We start from the raw sequence: 21,953 nt of genomic DNA, 5'->3' as shown, positions 1-21,953 counted from the left end.
ATCTACTCTGACTAGCCATAGCTCTCCAGGATCTTAGATGGATATCTCTTTCATCACCTCCTCCCTTCTCCTCTTAACCACCAGCAACTGACCCTGGAACCTTCTTTATGTCAAGTAGATGCTCTACTGATGAGCCATGGCTCCTTCTCTAGTAGAAGGAGACATCCATCAGTGACTGTTCACTATTGCGGAAATTCCATGTTTGGGTATAGTGCCACTCTGAAGACCATTTCCTGCAAGGTGGCAACAAGGTGGTGAACAGTTGTTTTCATACCTGGCTTGTGGGTTTTGTGAAGAAGAAGAAAAAGAAGATATTGGATTTATATCCCGCCCTCCACTCCGAAGAGTCTCAGAGCAGCTCACAATCTCCTTTACCTTCCTCCCCCACAACAGACACCCTGTGAGGTGGGTGGGGCTGGAGAGGGCTCTCACAGCAGCTGCCCTTTCAAGGACAACCTCTGCCAGAGCTATGGCTGACCCAAGGCCATTCCAGCAGGTGCAAGTGGAGGAGTGGGGAATCAAACCCGGTTCTCCCAGATAAGAGTCCGCACACTTAACCACTACACCAAACTGGATCTGGTTGGCCATGATGGGCAATGGAATGATGTGAATGTTTGGGAAGCCCTGCTGGGCATATTCAGCTTACCCACAGTGTTTTTAAAGATGCCTGAGCATGCAAGAGAAAAAGGTTGTTAGTTGGCTCCTATATGGGAAGCTACCTGGGTAGAAAGGGAGGGGACTGAGGCTGCTGTCCTTCAAAATCAGCCACCTGAGGAGGCCGCCACTTAATCTCACCTCATTGTAAAATCAGTTACATCCATACCTGTAGAAGAATGAAGCTGTGGTAGTCAATAGAGTGTAAGCAGAGGAAGCTTTGAAAGAATATGAATGGGGAGGGACGGTGGCTCAGTGGTAGAGCATCTGCTTGGGAAGCAGAAGGTCCCAGGTTCAATCCCTGGCATCTCCAAAAAAGGGGTCCAGGCAAATAGGTGTGAAAAACCTCAGCTTGAGACCCTGGAGAGCCACTGCCAGTCTGAGAAGACAATACTGACTTTGATGGACCAAAGGTCTGATTCAGTATAAGGCAGCTTCATATGTTCATATGTTCAATATTGTGCAAGAAAGAAAGAAAAACAACATGGCAGGAATTTTCTGCCTCAGTTTGCGCTTTAGATTGATATTTTTGTACCTCCAAGAACATTTTATTTTATAGAAGGGAGCACTCAATAGCATAATTCCCTACCACCATCTGTAGTCTTTCCTTCCCTTTTTTTCCTTTGCCTTTCTTTAAAATGATTAAAGCCTGATATGTGCATGGACCAAGCCTAATTTAAGCATCCACGGAAGGGGGCACAATTTCATCTCCTGCAAAAAATTCTTCCCCTTCTGGTTGTCTCTCTCCCTCCGCTTCAGGCACCTGATAATTTTGGCTCATTGGCCTGGGCAACAGCAGGTCAGCCAAGTGGCTGTTATTGATGCATGATGCTCTTCCAACTGGCTGCCCTTTCAACTGATAAGCGCCTTTCCACTGGCCTTTCTTATCGGTGCTTAGCTCCTTTCTGCAAACAATCGAGGAATCATTCAAAGGCAGGGGCAAACTCGGCAAGGCAAAGCCACTTTTGATTCAGAACGTTGATGTGGCCTTAGATGACCTGGTGAAGGTGCTGCAATAGGGTCATCAGCCTTCAGGTTGGGGGGGGGAGCTGAGGGTCTCCTACACTACAGAGATCAGTTCCCTTGGGGGGGAAATGGCAGCTTTGCAGGTTCAGCTCTAAGGCATGATACCCCAGTGTGGTCCTCCCTTCCCCAAACTGTCCTCACCAGGCTCCACCCTAAAATCTCCAGGAATTTCCCAACCCTGAGTTGGCATCCCTGTGATCTAAATAACGACAACACATGAAAGCATAAAATATCTGTTTCAGATTAGGCAGGTTGTGTGTGAAGAAGACCACTGAAGAAAGCCCTCTAGGCTGAAACGCATCTGGTCTAGTGCATGTTTTGGGTAACCATTGTTTTGATCTTAGCTACCGTATGTGCAGCTTACGTGTGTTGCTGTATGCTTTGTGGATGTAATGAGACACCCACTACCTCATGTTTTTATCTATTTTAATCTATATTTACTGTACACTTTGTAATAAATAGATGTATCTTATGCTTTTGTTTAGCTGCTCAACCCTCTAGGTTCTAGAGAATCAATACCAACATTACCACCACCACCCAAATTTCCTAGAACAATGCTTCCCAATCTTTTTGGTATGGTGACCCAGAAGCCCAAATTTACTGGATATGATGATCTATCCAAGGCAGGCCCAAGATTTTCTGGCATCCTAGGTGAACTATGACCTTGGCACTGATTCCCTTCCCCACAACAGACACCCTGTGAGGTCGGTGGGACTGAGAGAGCTCTCCCAGAACTGCTCTCAAGCAGAACAGCTTTGAGAGAACATGTGGCTGACCCAAGGTCACATCAGCTGGTGTATGTGGAGAAGTGGGGAATCAAACCTGGTTCTCCCAGATAAGAGTCCATGCACTTAACCACTACACCTTGCATTCTGTCACAGAGACTTAAGGTAAGGCAACTTTAAGGGTCTCTTGCTTATCAAGAATTATGTTTTGGGTAAGTTTTTCTTTTGGTGTGTGTGTGGGGGTGAATATTTGGCTTGGAAAAGATACAGCAAGAGATTAGAGTGGATAAGGGTATCTGATCTTCCAAAGAATTACCAGATAAAGCACAGGTTGTACTTGTCACCTTCAAAAGTGCCAAAACTCACATTTAGACCACCTGACCAAGCAATGATGTGTCGTTCTTTTGATCCAACACTATGATATTGTTCCTTACAGTGGCTTAGATGACACAACCTGTGCTGTGATCATTTCTTAATGAGAACATCAGCAGCTTCTGTGGACAATAGGGGCATTGGTATAGAGGTGCTGAAGCTTGTGCCACCAAGTATAAATGCTGCAAGGTGGCAACAGACAGGAGGTATTCCATATCTTGAAGAGCAACAAATAGAAGACAGAGAAGATGCTGCTGCTTCCTCTGCTTGCCACTTTCTTTCTTTTGGCCTCTGGCCCATTTGGGGTAAGAGGGGGATTTGCTCTGTGCATTGGGTTTTAACCTTAATTGCTGCTGAAGATTTGGCTAATTTCAAGCCAATGTATAAAAACTCACCTTTTACTCCGTGCTGTAGTTTCTCATTATGTTTGTGCCTCCTCTTTACCCTTTACTCTTTACCAGGATTCCCTCGTTTGATGAAGTGTGCTTAGAGAGCACACAAAAGCTTACGTTCTGAATAAAACTTTGTTGGTCTTAAAGGTGCAATTTGACTCCTGCTTTGTTCAACTTCTTCTGACCAACACGGCTGTCCTCTTGGATCTGTGATAATCTTTGCTAGACTTGAACTGGTAGAATAACAGCATGCAATCCATAGTGTTTAAAATGTGGAGGATGATAATAATACAGGGAGAATCCTGACTTTTCCATTTCTTCCTTCCCACAGGAGGCAGCTAAACAATCCAAGCCAAGTAAGGTGAGAATAATCTTATTACTGTTATGTTTAAATATATACACACACAGATGTTGGGAGAACCATTTGTACAAGAAATATCTTCTTTGGCCCTGAACTGGCCATCATCTTTAACAAGAGTCACCTCATGTTCCGTCCTTTTAACACGATATGGATCCAATAATTTCAGTTTGTGCCTCAAATGTACATTTAGTTGAGCCAAGTGCTGAATCAGCCAGCCATATAGTCTTCCATTAGGTAGACTGTCTACCTTCCTTATATATAATACATATCTATTACACACATACACACATGCCTTTATATACATGCACTCATAGATAGTGACATATCTGTGTTGATTCATCTGAAGTAACTTTATTTCCCTTTGCCTTAGTAAAAAAAAATCTGGAGGCATTTTTAAAACCAGGTGGAGATTGGGAGCGAGGTGCAAGGTAACGATGAAGCCACTAGCCAATCAGTTCCCTCCACAGCCAGGCTTTGAGGCAGAGTAACACAGTTAATTTTGTCAGATTGTCACCCTGGAAACACAATGGAATGTTTTAATTAATTGGTGACAGTGATTCCATTTAAATCCCTCCACTGCCCTACAAACGTTATATCTATCTGCACCCTTTGGTAATGATGTTTCCAGGCCAATGGGTTACATAGAGAAATTTATGTGGAATGGTAAAATCAAATTTCTGTGTCTTGGGGAGTTATCTTTCCTGGCAGAATCTGTCTTTTATAGCGTGTGTGTGAACACCTTAAAGAAAGCTAAAAGGATTCTAACGTGGAATGGAAAGGAAGAATTTTATTCAAATCAGAGGCTGGGTGGTTCTGTCAGTCACAAAGATCTGTGAAGTGGGGTTCATTTTTCAATCTGAGCCATGCCCAAGGCTCCAACTAAACCTTGATAGACAGCCATCCTTTGCTCCCATAACTGGTGATCCCCACCCCAAAAGATGCCCAGTTGTCTTCGACCAGGGTCAGGATCTTTTCTGCCTTGACCCCCGCCTGGTGGAACTCTCTGCTGAATAACATCAGTTCCAAAGAGTGTGCAAGGCAGAGATGTTCCAACAGGCTTTTGGCAGAGGATAGGATGGGCACTCCATCTTTCCCCCCCCCCTACCCCCCCCCCCGCCTTCCTACTTCTCTTCCTCCCTTGCAAGGCATTGTATTATGCATTATGTAGATTGTTTCATCATTATTAATGTTTTTATCATTGTTGTTCACCACCCTGAGCCGTGTGCACTCCGGGGTGGATGCAGAGGCATCTAACTCCTATGTTTTCGTTCTTCTGCAGGTGGTTTCTTCAGTACATTCTGTCTCAAAAAGATCTGTGCCTGTAAGTCTCACGCTCCCTAATGACACATGTGCTAAATACCGCCAAGTGGTTTCCGACTTATGAATTACTGAGCTCTAACACATCCTGTAAGACATCTAGTTAAATCAGAGTTAGCAAGTATAGCTTAGAGCGCAATTCCAAAACAATGAAAGGAAGAACAAGCTGTTGACAGCCTGCGCAGTCGATTTGGTGCAGTGGTTAAGTGTGTGGACTCTTATCTGTGAGAACTGGATTTGATTCCCCACTCCTCCATGTGCACCTGCTGATGTGTCCTTGGGTCAGTCACAAGTTCCCGCAGAGCTGTTCTGCTCAGGAGCAGTTTCTGTCAGGGCTCTCTCAGCTCCACCTACCTCACAGGGTGTCTTTTGTAGGGAGGGGAGGGAAAGGAGATTGTAAGCTACTCTGAGACTCCTTCCGGTAGTGAAGAGTGGGGTATAAATCCAATCTCCTCCTCCTTCTGCTCTCCAAATAAAGGACAATGTCATGTGGGAATGGGGTGGAGATGTACCAATGTGGTGGGCAAAATGTGGAAAATCATTGGTGCGAAAACAGCTTCGGAATCTACAACTGGATTCTCAATATTTAAATTCAAATTTTATTAGAATTGTTAATTTTTTTTTATACTCTTGTGAATCTTCATGCCATGTTATACCTCCTCTTAACATACCCTTCTGATCCTCCTACGATGCTGAACATCTTTCTGTCCATTTGCCCCTCCCCATCTCCATATACGTGTTTTGCAGTAGAGAAGCAGTGATTTCCTCAGAGCTGGCTTCATCATACCCTGAGATGGGGCAGCTTCCTGGCCCAGGGCTTCTTGTGGGACCCACTGCTACTGACATACATACCCACCTTGTATTACTCTCTTTGATGAAGACAAACAAGAGGGAACCTTTACCCTCAACTCTTGTTTTTGGACGGGAATATCGAGAATGCACTGCCAAATCCCCAAATGAGCACTTTTTTTGAAATACATCCAGCCAATTATGTTCAAGGCCTAGATTTTTCTCTGTTCTTTTCACAGCATGAATTCGCTGATTATGGTTATGACAACGATGACAATAGCAAAAAGGCTGTTGTGAGTGTTACAAAATAATACTAATAATCCTTTCATTAAAACAACCCCTAACAGAGGGACTGAAGTATATTTGTTACCACTTATAGGCTGAGTCCATGGTCCAAAAGTTAACCATGGTGAGGAACTCCCTGGGCATCTTTTAGGAATGTACAAAGCTGCCCTCTTTCATTTTGTTCTCTTATGTTGCCTTTGAGAGCTCTTTGATTTTGCCTGTTGACAGACAGACAGACAGACAGATAGATAGATAGACAGACAGACAGACGGACAGGCGGACAGGCGGACAGACAGATAAATAGACAGATACAGACAGACAGATGCCTGTGTTTCTGATTTGTCATTTTTACATCATGCAGTAGAGAAAGGCAACTTCTGAGAGTAGTTTGAAGGAGAGGAGGCAACAAGGTAGAAGGCTGCACCACCTCCTCCTTGTCCTTTCTAAGTTGCAAATATTGTGTGTGTGTGTTTTAATAACAACACGGAAGATGGATTCATTCATGTTGCAAGTAACCTCTAGTTTGCTTCTAAGTTGAGGATAGACATAGCATTTAAGTAGACCCCAATATTTTCTTTTCCATGGGATGGTGTTAACTAAGATGGAATCCTGGCTTAGAAATTTGCCCAAAAGAGATACAACCCCCCCACCCCAGCATGTCTGCTTGGAAGTAGGTCATGCCATGCTCCTTTGTCACATGCATCCTTTGCCACATGGGGAACCCTTCACAGGCCTACCAAAGATCATTACAAAGTGGCACCTGTACATTTATTTGTATACAATATACTTTTTCTTTGCTATAGGAAGACAATAGAATGATTTAAATCCACTTTTCCGGGAACTAGGAGGAGGAGGTTTCTTTGAGACCTTACGATCAGTATGCAGGTAGCCTTGTGGTTAGTGGCCACTAAAACAGCCTCAACAACTGGCCTTTGATACTAGTGTGCAGAACTGGATTATTGTTGAATTAGTAGATCTTGATCTAGAGAGAAAAGAATGTTTACACTGAAAGCATGAGTCCTTCTTTCCAAAGGGAGCTTTCCATATGCTGTCTAAGTTTAGCCTTTACACTTTGATATTGATGTTTCTAGGTGATGGATTGTACGGAGGAATACATGTAGAGTGGAAGCTCTGAAGTTTGCGAAATGGAGAGGTCTACCAGGATATCCTGGTAGGTCTCAGGTTCTACCAAGATATTCTGATAGAGGATAGACGTCTTCGGGTTTGTCAGGCAGGATACCTTGTTGAAAGCTACAGAGACCCCTACACAAAGCTTGGATTACTTTGTTGAGAGCATTGAATGATCCCCAAGCACAGGATTCTACTTCAAACCAATCACACCCCATGAAGTCAAAGCAAATCTGACAAAACCACCCCCCTACACACAACTTTCTCCCTTGTGACAGAGAAAATAACAGAGGTCAGTGACTACTATTTCTTCTCCCGCCTCCCTCACAGGTTTTTGTGAAAAGATCAGTAGAAAGCGTGAGTACCTGTAGATTTTTATTCCTTTGTTTTATTATGTTCGTAGTCCACTGAGCCTCAGGAGTGTACACAGTGTAAATGCATGCAATCAGTAGGCTGAGGCATCTAATAAGCAACTTCCCAGGACTGTGTATGGGTGTATAAGTACAATCAAGAGCCAGTTTGGTGTAGTGTGTGTGGACTTATCTGGGAGAACCGGGCTTGATTCCCCACTCCTCCACTTACAGCTGCTGGAATGGCCTTGGGTTAGGCATAGCTATCTCAGAAGTTGTCCTTGAAAGGGCAGCTGCTGTGAGAGCCCTCTCAGCCCCACCCACCTCACAGGGTGTCTGTTGTGGGGGGAGAAGATATAGGAAATTGTAAGCCACTCTGAGTCTCTGATTCAGAGAGAAGTGTGGGGTATAAATCTGCAGTCTTCTTCCTCTTCCAACTCCCAGCAACCCTTTTCTGTGAGTAATGTGGTTAATGTTGCTTCCACCAATTTTTACTCCACCTTCATCTAAATCTAATCCAGTTTTCCTTATAGTATGTTCTGCGAATAGATTTAAAAGCTAAGGAGATAAAATGCATCATTGTCTGACATCTTTGCCAACTGGAAACCATTCTGTTTCTCCATATTCTGTCCTAACAGTAGCCTTTTGTCTGGAGTACAGGATGCACACCCATTTCTTTTAAAACCAACCATAGCTTTTCATGATCTACTCAGTCAGAAGCTTCGTTGTATTCTAGGGAACACAAGACAATTTTCTTCTGAAATTCTCTTATATACACCAGTAATCCGTATCAATTTGTAATATGATCTCTAAAGCCTCATGCTTTTCTGAATCTGGCTTGAACGTCTGGCATTTCTTGTTCCCTGTACAGTAACAATCTAGAGCAGGGATGTCAAACTCAATTGTTATGAGGGACGGATCTGATATAAATGAGACCTTGTTGGGCCAGGCCATGTGTGTCATAAAATGTAATGCCAGGTAAAGAAAATATAAACTTTATAAAGGATACAAACAGAATTAAAGATTTTGTATCTCCCATGTGATCAAGGGAACTGGGCAAAGGAAGCTCTGGCTTTTTCCCTCCCTCCCCAGGGGATGAGAGGGAGCAGAGCCTCAGCCAATAGAAGAAAAAGAGGCTTGGATCAGTAGCTCTGATGTGTGATTGAGAGAGCCTGGCAAAGCAAGCTCTCCCTCCTTCCCTTCCTCCCCAAGGGAAGAGCCTCAGCAAACAGAGAAAATAGAGGCTTTGCTCTGTAGCACCTATACAATCGAGCAAGCCTGGTAAAGCAAGCTGTGACACACAAGAGAGAGGGAGAAGGGCCGCACATTTGACACCCCTGATCTAGAACTAGGATGACAGAATCTGAACGAAACGCAGAACATTAGACACGATTCAGAATACACAAACAATGCAGGAAAATAGTGTTGAATTATGAGATACAATGTAAAAATGATAATATATCAGTAGGAAATAATTCAGTGACAGCAGATAATCCAGACAGCAAGCACAGAATATATCCTATGTCCTGTGGTGTAGAAAAATGGGATTCCATAATTAAACACCTGTTGCTCTTCAGATTATCAAAGCACAAACAAAGCATCCCTCACTTTGTGCAGCAGTTGGGAACGAAAAGAGGATTTATTAGTTTCGATGTTTGTTTTCTTTCCATAGAATGGTGATGATGTCTCTGTAGAGGCTGTGGTAAGTGTCACCTGTCAGACTGTGAAATGGCCCTTTGATTGCCAGTCTGGTGTAGTGGTTAAGTGCGCGGAAACTTATCTGGGAGATCCAGATTTGATTCTCCACTTCTCCGCTTACAGCTGCTGGAATGGCCTTGGGTCAGCCATAGCTCTCCTAGGAGTTGTCCTTGAAAGGGCAGCTGCTGTAAGAGGTCTCTCAGCCCCACCTACCTCACAGGGTGTCTGTTGTGGGGGGCAGGAAGGAAGGTAAAGGAGATTGTGAGCTGCTCTGAGAATCTGAGATTCAGAGTATTGGGTGGGATATAAATCCAATAACATCATCTTCTACTACTTCTTCTTCTTATCCCTAAACAACAGTGAGACAAACAGCTGAAAACTTGGTTTGCTTTTAAAACTAAAACTAAAAAAAAAAAAAGCGATGCTAGGTACTTTGATAATTCTAGCATCTATTTTCACAGTAATCATAGGGTTAACTTTTTCATGCTTGTATTTCACTCCATCTAGCTCACGGAAGTAACTAACCTCTTATCTCAATAAAAGATAATGTTTCTGCAGTTGTTTTGTCTTTGAAGGGTTATGTTTTGGTCCTCTGATTGGATGTGGGAGGGAATCTCTTGCTACATGGGGCTTCTGTAGCTCCCAAACTCTCAACAGTGTGATGTAGCCCAAAGTGGAGTTCATTTTTCCAAAGGGTTAAAAAATGCCTTTCTGTTGAAATGGTAACTGTTTTTTGTCTTTTAGGGGGAAGCTGAGCCTAATGAAAATGGCAAAGGAGGAAAAAAAGGGAAAGGAAGGGGGAAAGGCAGAGGAAAAGGAAAAGATAAAGCAAAGGGGGAAGGGAAAGGGAAGGGAAAAGGCAAGAAGGGAAAGGTAAGGATAAGTTCCCATGGATCTTCCAACTCTGGTTTTGTTCTCCTTGTTCTTATTTCTTAACGTTGAGTTTAGGAGAGCTTCTGGCTCTCTCATCCCAGCTTTTCAGACCACCTCACACTTCTGTTAGGACTCTCACTGCTGGACCCATCTAAAGCCAAATCCTTGTGCATCTTCCAAACTTCCTGCAACCGCTTGTTCCGCCAGTGTCCCCTCTCCAACTTATCCCTTGGCTGCCCAGAGGGAGAAGTAGGGGTGCCAAATTGATGGCATTCACCGAGCTGGGCAAATGCTGTGATTTGCATTCATACACCTTGAGTATGCAAGGTGTTGCTGGAGCAGATGTAATTCTTATCTGGGGCCTCATAGCAGCTCTTGTCCCGTAACATGATACATGCAATTTTCTGCATGTAAATCACAAGTCAAAAGCCTGAGCATTCTGTTCTGCACCTAGCTGTGGCTCTACGATACACTAACCTCAAGCATTTCTGTTTAGGGAGGTCATGGGAAACAAAAGCCACAAGGAGGAGAAGAGGATGTAAGTAATCTAGCTCTGGCTCCAGACATCCAAATAAGCCTGTAGAACTGACTGAGCTATAAAATGCTTTTGTAGTCTGCCTGTCTACAATGGTATTGCTAATCAGTGGCCAGGTAGAAAAAAAAATAATGCATCTTCCTTCCAATGAGCCAGTAGTTTGTCCCCCCCTCCCCCGTTTGACCACCCACAGACAATTCTAACTCACCCTAGGTGTCCAGATCAGTTGGCCAGGTAGCCGGCCATGTGTACCCATTTATTTATTTATTTGGGAAATGTTCATGCTGCCTCACCATAGTCATGTTTGAGGCTGCATAAAAGTAAAAAATGCTATCAAATAATCGCAAATCGACAATATTTAAAAGAAATGAAAACAAGCCAGGGCATATAAACAGCATAGATAAAACAGGCCAGGCGCAAGTATATCTAGCAATTATCCTCTGTCAAATGAAGTATCTATAGCCCTTGCCAAAGCTCCACTAAGTGGAGAGTATGGTATAGTTGTTAGCAGGGGTCATTTTGTAGAAAAATAGGTGGTGGAGCTCATCCAGGGATCGTTATGCAGCTGCACCTACTATTCAATGGATAAGGAGGTGAAACTCTCAGAAGGAGGAGATGGAACTCTCAGAAAGGTTCCGGAGCTGCACTCTTGTGATCTCCCACTGAATCTGAGGCCTGGTTGTTAGACTAGGAAATCCCTGCTTTACTCTGAATGAATCTCACTGGATAATTCTGAAGTAGTCATTCTCTTTCCTCCAAACCCACCTTACAGGGTCATTGTGATGATAACATGGGAGGCACTATGCCTGAAACTGACGTAGGGAGAGACTGTGAAGTTCGCACATGTGAATTACGCAACAAAGCAGTAAGAAAGAGGGCACCAAATATATTAAGTTGCCCAGAGAAATTGAAGAAATCTGGGGATTCCTTTAAAAAAAAAATTCATTATGGGTGATAACAGGCGGGCAGTTTGGGGCGACCTCAGAAGCCCACCCCAAAAATCCTTGCAAACATGGACATCTGCTGTCTGGCCCCATCCTGTATTCGCCCCATTCTACAGCGGCCTCAGAGTGGTTCAAAAAGCTACCACTGTCAAAGTGGTAGCAAAATTTTGAACCACACGCCAGTCACCTCTTCGGTGTCTGGATGGAGAAACGTGCAAGCGAAGTGCCTTGGCTGTGTGAAACCGCCTAGCTGCCCCAAGCTGTTTCCAGGTTGTTGGTTTTTTCTAAAAACAAAAACAAAACAAAACTACACAGAGTGCATGAGCACATGAACCCTTGACTCACTGGGGGAGAAAAAGAGCACTCTGGCCTCTGAGCCCCCCCCCCCCGCCCAGCCCCCCCCGCCCCCCAATCTCATTGCACCAAGCCACCTTGCAGACGGGATGGGGCTGCCTCATCAGGGAGTGTGTGGAAGGTTCAGGATGGCTCAATTTGGGATGCCTCTGATCTGATTCCAAAAGCCTATCTGTTATCACCCTATAAGTAGGAAATCAATAGGCCCTCCAATGAATTGTTACTGTATATGTTATTATCTACCAAGCTTTGTTGAACAGAGACACAAGGACTGGGGTGCATTAAAACTTGTGTTCTTTTTAAATAGGACAATGAATAGATCAATTAACGATGGTAACCACAGATGGTAAGTCCCCCCAATACAATAGCTCATTTCTTTTTTAAAAGACCTTTGCTTCCAGAAGGAGAGGGTAGTGCCCTCCAAGGACCATTTTGCTTCCATGTAAATGAAAGATGGATGTTCACTTCTTTGGGCATGGGGAAGGGGTGAATTCAAATGCTCTACTGAAACAAATCCTCATCTTGCCTCCTGATAACTTCTGTTCACCTGCTGTCATGAGCAGGTTCTGTCCCAACTGTAGCCTGTTTCATTCGTTCCATAGAACTGAATGGGAGCCACTGAAAACTGATTCTGCCCCTAGCTATGTAATTCCACCTTGACCTCTCTTTTCTTGGCAATGCTACAGGGTGACGGGGGGGGGGGGGGAATGGCTACTGAAAGCTGAAAGCTACATTCTGTTCACATTGTGGTGAATAACAAAATATGATAAGCACTGGCATTCCCACCGGAATGCCAATAGTTCAATTCAGAATGTCCAATAGTAACTCTATAGTTCTCCAGTTCATGGGTGTATATGTAAGCTGATGCTGGTGATCACATTTAGGTGATGGTCAGTCTTTGCCACTGAAACTTTGAATGTATCGATGTCCATAACATGCATCTGGTAGGCTGAGATTCAAAGCTCAGCATCACTATTCACTGTTTTTCCAAGGTTCACTACAGTTTGTATAAAATGATATCCAAGTCACAAGTTTTCCTTCTTCTCTTCTTTCTAGCATTTATCTTTGTCATCTGACGCAAGAACCGACCAATTGTCATAGACCTTCATCCATGTTAAAAATAAAGACCAGAGAACCTGTTACAAAATACCACTGTGGTGTAGTGTTTAAAGCAGCAGACTCTAATCTGGAGAATTGGGTTTGATTCCCTATTCCTCCAAATGAAGCCAACTGGATGACCTTGGGTCAGTCACAGTTCTCTCAATACTCTCTCAGCCCCACTCACAGGGTTCTGTTGCAGGGAGAGGAAGGGAAGGCAATTGTAAGCCGCTTTGAGACTCCTTCCTGTAAAAGTAGGGAATGAAAACCAATTCTTCTATTTATTAGTGTTGGACTCATAATTAGACCCTCTCAGATTTGGCTCCAGTGAATAAACTTAAGCAACCAGCCAAAGAAGCCTGTGTTAAGTAGCAAAAGAATAGGTTCTTTATCTTTGCATGGATCGTCAACATTGGCATATGTGGTCATGGAACTGAGAAGTTGTTCAGTCTTTCGTATGACAGTGTGAGAAACCCATTTGCTATAAATATGAAATTATAAGGATACTTCTGCAGATGTCTTAGGATTTTATTGTCCCAAACCTTTTCAGGCTCCAGTAGGTAGAAGCACGGTTGATGGTGGTGGGGGAGAGGAGAGAATTTTCAAGGAAGCTGCATTCGCTCTTAGTACTGTGCTGTGGAAAGGTTGGTACTTGGAAGGGAGAGCACCAAGGAAGACTCTGCAGAGGAAGGCAATAGCAAACCACCTCTGCTTAATCATATACCTTGAAAATCCTACAGGAATGCCATAAGGTGGCTGTGACTGTCAGCAGATGAGAGTGTGCCTCTTTCATACCACCTGTAATTATTTAAAAAATCATCATCTGTTTCCAGCTGTGAAGTCTGATCCTATGCATGTACATGGGGATCTTACAAGGGCTGCCAGTAGCATCATAGATGAAGCTGTCTTATACTACCAATCAGATCATGGATCCACCAAAGTCAATATTGTCTACTCAGATTAGCAGCAGCTCTCCAGGATCTACTACCTGGTCCTTTTCGCTGAAGATGCCAGGCAGATATTCTACCACTGACCCATGGACCCTCCTGTTTACTTGGACATATTCTGCCAGTTCAGCCTCATACTTTTTAGGACAACATCATCGATAAGATTGTTATGATTGGTCTCCTCGGTCAGGAGCAATGAGGTCACAGAAACAGAAGTCTGTTTGTGGAATCAGATTTCTTTATTTGCAAAGAAATATCTGGGGAAAGAGCAACAGAGAAAGCTCATCTTTGAGAAACTTCAAGAGAGGATGTCAGCCAAGTGATGGATGATAGAGGGCAAGTGGACAGCTGAGATTGTGGGTTTCTGGGTGTCTAGTACTGCAAGAGATGAAAAGAAAAAAAATGCAAGATTTCATTTTCAAGGAAGAGACAATGGGGAGATCCAAAGGAGTGAGGGGAATCTGGCTTTCATTTGCGAACAACTTATAGAATCATAGAGTTGGAAGGAACCTCCAGGATCATCTAGTCCAATCTCCTGCGCAATGCAGGAAATTCACAAATACCTCCCCCCACACACCCCAGTGACCCCTGCTCCATGCTCAGAGTTTGGCCAAAAAAACCCCCCTCCAGGTAAACCTCGTGCTGATTTGCACTTCTGAGTTTGCACCATGTACAGTGTTTGGTGCAGTGAACATCACAGAGTAAAGAAGGTGTATGTCTTCAACATACAATGGAAACACACCAGGGTGGCAAGCTATTTGTAATTCTTTAACATATGCCCACAACCTTTTCTTGAGACTTTGGAGGAGATAGGAGTCTCCCCTTCTCTCTTCATGGAGTTTGCCATAGCTATGGAATGGTGTTTGCCTGCTCTGCAAAATGTGCATTGATCCTGAGATGGTCTTTAACCATAGTCATTCATTCATTCATTCATTCACTGGTCCTTAATGGTTCAGAAAAGCCACTCTGTTTATACCCAGAGGCATTCTCATCTCTGCTTTATATGAAGCTGCCTTGTACTCAATCAGACCATTGGTCTATCAAGGTCAGTATGGTCTACTCAAACTGGCAGCGATACTCTAGGGTCTCAAGTGGGGGTCTTTTGTATCACCTTTCAACTGGAGATGCCAGGGTTTGAACCTAGGACTTTCTGCATTCCAAGCAGATGTTCTCCCACTGAGCCACAGCCCCCTTCCAGCATGGGTTGGATCCAACCATCTTTTTCTCTCATTGACCACTTCCCTTCCTTACTATTATCCCATGTCACTTGGTTTTTTCCCTTGCATGTCCCTTGATCCTAGCATAACATTTGTAGGTGATTCCCTCTGACATCCCACAAAGGCTATACATCCCTTTTCACAAGCAGAAAAGTTGGTGGATCCAAGCCCACATCTCAGGCCTGGGTTCACATTTTATACACACCCCAGTTAGGATGAAGAACCAAGCAGCAGCACCTGTTCTACAGATGGCTGGAAGATGCTAGGTTTCTACATTCTACCCCATCTTGCTCTTAAGGATTAGACCAACTCTTAAGGACTAGGCCTAGCAATAGTTAATAGCCATCAAAACGTTACAGAACCTCCAGATTAGGGGCGGTAAACCTCTGAATACCAGATAACAGAGATAAATAGTAGAGGAATGTCCTTGACCGACTGTGAAATGTCTCTTGCTCATTTGTATGACTGACTACTAGATAGATCCTTGGTTTTATTTCTTCAAGGTCTCCTAGCTATACCATTACCCATTTGGATACCTGTCACAATGACCCCATTCATGCAGAAGCAACTGTTTGAGGTGTCAATGGAAGAACCAATAAGAATAGAAGAGTGGGCATCTTTGTGTCACAAATAGTGCAATGAAGCAGAGTTACATCCTTCTGAGCCTTTTGACTGCAATGGACATTAGAAGACCATACATGCTGCTTACACACTGTAAATCCTGAAGCTAACTGAGTGGGATAGATATTAATACTCACCCAGACTACAGGGTTGCCATCATTATTCTGCAAAACAAAGGGAAGGGGAACATATTATTCCAGAACAGGTATTTTTGCACCAAGCTGATCTAAATAGGTGATTCCCATGCGATTAGACACTCCTGGAGATACTTGAGCATGTATCAAGTGATGGAAAAAAAATCTAAAGGTCACTTCCTCTTTCCTGGGTGTTGTGGAATGGGACAAGAAGTCCCAGCCAATGTTCCCTCTAAGCTGCAGAGTTTTGTGAGCAAAAATTCTACTTTGTGAGCTACTGGCATTAAAGTTGTGAACTACTGCATAAATTATTGTGCTCTGGGGCCAGTCTTTCTGAGTTAAGACAAAAAAGTGTGAGCTGGAGCTAGCTCATGCTAACTCAGTTTAAAGGGAACACTGGTCCCAGCTAGTATGTGAGCTGCTACATTTTACACCAGTTGAGGTTTATGATTGGTCTTCAAGGACAAGCTTTAGGAAAAGCTGTCTGGCTGGTAATTTGAGAAATGACACATGGCAATGAAGAACTATGCTGTTGAGGACTAGAGACACGACAAGGTGTAAAATACTCTATGGGCTCCCAGAAGTGGCTCTCCAGTATTCAGCAGAGGGTTTTTCAAATCCTACAACTTTGGCCCATTACAAGCAACCCAATCAAACTGAAGGATGGTGAATCAACGAGATTGTGCTGATTCCTCATAGTTAGGGCCACAGTTGCCAACTTCCAGCTGCCAACTTTATTGTTGGTAATTTTTCACTTGTAACATGGTTTTCCCCAACTTCCAGGTAGAGCCTGGATATGTCCTAGAATTACAGTTGACCTTCAGACTACAGTGATCAGTTCCCGGGAGAAAATGACTGCTTTGGAGCATGGTCTCTACAGCACTGTATCCCATTTGGAGCCCCTCCAGGTTTTGCCCCCAAATCTCTTGGAATGTCCCATCCCAGAGCTGGCAGCTCCGCTTACCCCATTGTTGTTGAAGCTGTTGTCGCCAGCAGTGTTGTCATCGAAGCTGCCACCGTTCTAGGAGAAAAACATAAGGGATTGTGGGTGTTTGGGTCTTCCCCATTGCCCTGAGTGGCAGGAAGATTCAAGGATAGCCTCTCTCACGAATCTGGCATAAGAAAATCCTAAAATCCTGATTCCCATCATCCTGGGACTGAACGTGGAGATCAAAGCAGATGTTTGCCTAAATACTGATTAGCAGTACAGGTCAAGATGGAAGGAATTCAGCTGTTTTGCAAGCCCCTCGACTGCAACACTGCAGAATATCTACAATCTGGCCTACAGAGGGCACTAAAACACTCCCGTAAGATTAGAGCGGGATACAGAACAGTGAAGCCCTGACTTTTCATAGCAGCTTCCAAAGGCTTATTCAGTGCTCAGCTGCTGCCCCCGCTATGATGCAAACACAGCCGCTGCCAGAAAGATGGACAGTGAAATCCTATTCAAAGTAACTCTAGCCTGAGCCCATTAACTCTGCACAGGCTTGCACTAGAAGCGCCTCTGTTGGAAACACAGAAGCTTCTTCCTGAATATATTTTGGAAGTCCAATATAGGATTGATCGTCTATTCTTTTTGAAGAACTACTGCGATATGAATAGATTCCTGACAAAGCCTATCGGCGAAACACATACGGCATTTTTGGAAATTTAACGAATAAAATCAGGGTTTTGGGGTTTTTTGAGCAAGAACTCATTTGCATATTAGGCCACACACCCTTGACACCATGGTTTTGCACAGGGCTTTTTGTAGAAAACCCCCAACAGGAGCTCATTTGTGAATTTGAAAGCAGTGCCGGACTAGAAATGTCATGTGCACTGACTGATACTTACTCCTTCACTACCATAGAGGTTGTTCTGTTAGAAAGAAAAAGAAAAAGTGGAATTTAGGAACATCATCAAACACTCAAACTTAAACCCACACCTTCCTAGATAATTTAAATCTTCTGCAACAATAACATTTCCATTACACTAAGATGGAACAACATGTGAACAGCCCAGCACAAAAGGAGATTGGTAAATATTTTCATCCTTTTTAATTTAAAGAATCATCCAAAAGGCCTTAACGGAAAGGGACAACCACAAGCTGACAGTTTTGCTCTAGTTTCTTCTGCAACAATAACATTTCCATTACACTAAGATGGAACAACATGTGAACAGCCTAGCACAAAAGGAGATTGGTAAATATTTTCATCCTTTTTAATTTAAAGAATCATCCAAAAGGCCTTAACGAAAAGGGACAACCACAAGCTGACAGTTTTGCTCTAGTTTCAGAGACTCTCCCCCTCTGCTGAGTCATACTAGGTATCTGAAGCAGGGTTGCCAACCTCCAGGTGGGGCCTGGCAATCTCCTGCCATTGTGACTGATCTCCAGGCTACAGAAATCAGTTCTCCTGGAGGAAATGGCTGCTTTGGAGGATGGACTCTATGGCATTGCACCCTGCTGAGGTTCTTCCCCTCCCCAAATCCCACTTTTCCCAGGCTCTACTCCAGAAACTTCCCAACCTGGAGCTGACAACTCTAAGTAAACTCCCTGTAAAAAATACAGAGAGATTCTGTGTACTTACGCCATTGTTGTTGAAGCTGTTGGATCCTACGTCGTTGCCATCGAAGCTGCCAGAGTTCTGCAAGGGAACAAAAAGAGAAGACTCTCTTAGGGGGATAACTGGACATGACTCTGGGAACCTGGAACACCCACAGTTCTGGTTTCCTCAAAGCAACTGTGGGGTGATCCAGATTGGGGGGGGGGGTTTGTAAACCATTTCCTGGTGCAGTTTTCCAAATTTCCCCTAAAATTGCTCTTTGCTTCCAAATGTCAGCCATATATACGCTTCCCTTTTCAGGAAACCACCTGACACAAAGATGTGTCTCAAAGAGTCCGAATTCCAAAAAATGGGAAGTGCTTCTTCCCAGGCAGGCACCACAGTTTGACTCGCTCCTGAACTTTTGATTTATTATCATTCTTGGGTTTTATCTACTCTTTGGCAACATACAGAATCTGAATTTCCTTTCCCAACAGCCCTGTCTGATGTGGTCTCCATCACCTTTATTCTTATTTACTGACTTATTTTATCAGCAGCCTGCCTTTCTCAGGGAGACTCGAGGCAGATTATAGGGTTTAAAACAAAGCAATTCAATACTGTGTGAAATATCTATTTTTTCCCCTCTCTTTTATCTCTCCTTTAATGCCAATAAAGGTAACTGAACTGTGTGAAATATCATTGGTGATGCAAAAAGACTAGATAAAAAAGTGGAAAGGATGTAGAAAAAGTATCACATGTGATAACGTCAAGTGATAAAGATCATATAATCACAACCGTAGAAAGCAGTGCCATTGAGAGCATAATAACACTTGCAATGAGAGTGGCATAGACTATAGTCCTGTTCTGTTCATAAAAGCAGGGCTTTTTGTAGCAGGAACATCTTTGCATATTAGGCCACATACCCCTGAAGTAGCCAATCCTCCTGGAGCTTCCAGTAGGCCCTGCAATAACTGCCCTGTAAGCTCTTGGAGGATTAGCTACATCAGGGGTGTGTGGCCTAATATGCAAAGGAGTTCCTGCTACAAAAAACCCCCTTGCATATAAGCACCTTCCCAAACCATTTTGCTATGTGGTAGAAAGTACTAAGCAAGGCTGAACTTCCTTAGCCTCTATTTCCTATTGCCTTTATTAAACACCCTTCTGAACAACACTGCCTTAAGTAGTTTGTGAAATTGTAGAATCATAGAATCATAGAGTTGGAAGGGTCCCCCAGGGTCATCTAGTCCAACTCCCTGCACAATGCAGGAAATTCAGAAATACCTCCCCCTAAATTCACAGGATCAGTATTGGTATCAGATGACCATCTAGCCTCTAAAAACCTCCAAGGAAGAAGAGACCACCACCTCCTAAGGAAGCCTGTTCCACTGAGGAACCATTCTAATTGTCAAGAAATTCTTCCTAAGTGTTGAGCCAAAAACTCTTCTGGTTTAATTTCAACATGTTGGTTTTGGCCCTACCTTCTGGGGCCAAAGAAAACAATTCCACACCATCCTCTATAGGACAGCCCTTCCCACAGCAGTGTGAACTTCCCAGCCTTCCCGCAAGGTGGGAACCATAACAGAGAGAGAAAAAGAAGCCCCATCTGAACAAAGATCTCCCAGCATCTCAGCTAATTTGACCCTTCGTTTCATCTGTATGCAGAGGCTTAGGCATCATTCCCTTTGCAGAAGGGTACTTAGCTACCCATCCTCCACCAATAAGTTGGGTTTGTTCTTACGGGAGCAGCTCTGATGCCCTGCAGGGAAAGCAGGCAGATGGCCAGGAAAGCAACAACGATCTTCATCTTTGCTGTGGGATTTTTCTTTCTCCAGTTGAGTCTGGGAATGGCAGCGATGAGGAGCCCTCTATTTATAATGAACTTTCTTTGGGCAGTGGCCAACATCTGTGGACCAAGCCCAGTGACTCAGCCTTTGGGCCAAGCCAAAGAATCAAATGATTAGTGATTAAGATCTTTTGCATTTTTTTCCCTTAAAGAACTGGGAGGGGCTGTCGCTCAGTGCCAGAGCCTCTGCTTGGCATGCAGAAGGTCCCAGGTTCAATCCTTGGCATTTCCAGTTACAAGGACCTGGCAGTGGGTGATGTGAAAGACCTCTCCTGAGACCCTGGCGAATCACTGCTATTCGGAGAAGACAATGTTGACCTTGGTGGACCTGAGAAGACGATATTGACCTTGATGGAGTCTGATTCAGCTCAAGGCCGCTTCATGTGTCCTTGTGTCCAGTTGAATTACCAGCTCCAGGCTACTGTTTTGAAGCTCAAGGAAAGTCCTGGGTGTTTCATCTTTTCTTCCCATGGCGCTTGCAAAATTTAAGTAGCCTCCCCTTACCAGTGTCAATTATTTCTGCATGGAAGAAAACACAATTTCAGGTGTTTGCGCCTGTTTTCTCAACACAGAGGGAAATTTGCAGTTTTGAATTTGTGCGTGTGCTTTTTTTAATTGTAGAAGAGACTAGGATGGATAGGGTTAGCACTCTCTCATGATAGTGATCTTTCCCCAATTTTCAATACAGCTCCCTGGAAATACTAATTAAGTTTCTGTAAAAAAACTAGCAAAGATCTTTATTGTAAATCTTTCAGAACTCCTCTGGTTTGGCTCTTTGTAAGGACACAATATTTGCTTCCCCAAGTTCTCACCCACAAGGAAGGGTTGCAATATAATTGTTCAGCATGCACATGTTCTGTCTTAATGGTGCTGCATCATAGGTTTTGTAGTATACAAGCAGTGTAAATACCCATTTTCATGCATGTGTCATTCACTCAGAAGTATAAAGACAGTTTTTTAAAAAAAGTCATCTAAAAGTATGCTAATCCCACCAAATTTAAATTAGAGAAGAAAACTGAAAATGTTTGAAACTTAAAAGCATGGAATCTGAAATTCTGCCAGAATTTCAAATGTGCATAAAAAATGGGCAACATGCAGGCAGAAATCCTGATGTAAATAATGGCAGTATTCATGTAATTATGCCTCACAAATGGATTTGTCAAAAAAAGCATGACAGTTTATGGAAAGTGACAAAAAATTCTTCGATTCTGATCTGAAAGTGATTGAGGGGACATGTTTCACCCAACTTATTTGAATTTTAAAATCTCTGGGTTTTGGAAAGCCAAATTGCATTAGATGTTCAACCATCTGTATTTTCCCTAGTTATTTATTTTTCTTTTTTTTAAAAAAAGCCATGGAGGGTGAAAAATGAATAGAAATATTGTGGGGTGGAGGAAAGAAGCTGCTTGATCATCTCCCTCTTCCCCTCTGTTAGTTTTCTGTTAGCTCCCCCATGTTGTTCCCACCCCCCGCACCAAGGGGGGCAAGATATGGAAACCTATAGGGGAAAATAAACTGGGCAACATCGATGGGGAGAAAAAACTCTCAAGTTGCTTCATATGCATAATCTTTCTATAGAGGTGGCAGAAAAAAATGGGTGAACTAACATTTGCAAGAACACTGATGTGGTGTAATGGATTAGGACTCAGGACTCAGGAGACTTGGGTCCAAATCCCCACTCTGTCAAGAAGCTCACTGGCTGATCTTTAGCTAGCAATCTTCCTCTCAGGGCTGCTATGACGGTAAAATGGGGGGGCAGGGCTTTTTT

The 21,953-nt window shown here is 43.5% G+C and overlaps 1 protein-coding gene across 1 annotated transcript in view; it reads right to left on the bottom strand.

The window, feature by feature from the left end:
- Positions 1 to 20,146, bottom strand: part of LOC132585796 (uncharacterized transmembrane protein DDB_G0289901-like) — a 37,647-nt gene extending 17,501 nt beyond the window's left edge. Inside the window, exons 1-5 of the mRNA XM_060257675.1 lie at positions 20,081 to 20,146; positions 18,388 to 18,444; positions 17,654 to 17,677; positions 16,785 to 16,841; positions 15,824 to 15,850 (exon numbers count right to left, since the gene is read on the bottom strand). Of these exons, the coding sequence (XP_060113658.1) occupies positions 15,824 to 15,850; positions 16,785 to 16,841; positions 17,654 to 17,677; positions 18,388 to 18,444; positions 20,081 to 20,146 (231 nt within the window). The remainder of the gene's footprint in view (positions 1 to 15,823; positions 15,851 to 16,784; positions 16,842 to 17,653; positions 17,678 to 18,387; positions 18,445 to 20,080) is intronic.
- Positions 20,147 to 21,953: the final 1,807 nt, after the last annotated feature.

This window comes from Heteronotia binoei, chromosome 17, assembly GCF_032191835.1.
Source record: "Heteronotia binoei isolate CCM8104 ecotype False Entrance Well chromosome 17, APGP_CSIRO_Hbin_v1, whole genome shotgun sequence".
Lineage (NCBI taxonomy): Eukaryota > Metazoa > Chordata > Lepidosauria > Squamata > Gekkonidae > Heteronotia > Heteronotia binoei.
Note: the sequence above shows the minus strand (reverse complement) of the source record. Positions and strands in the feature narration are given on the sequence as shown.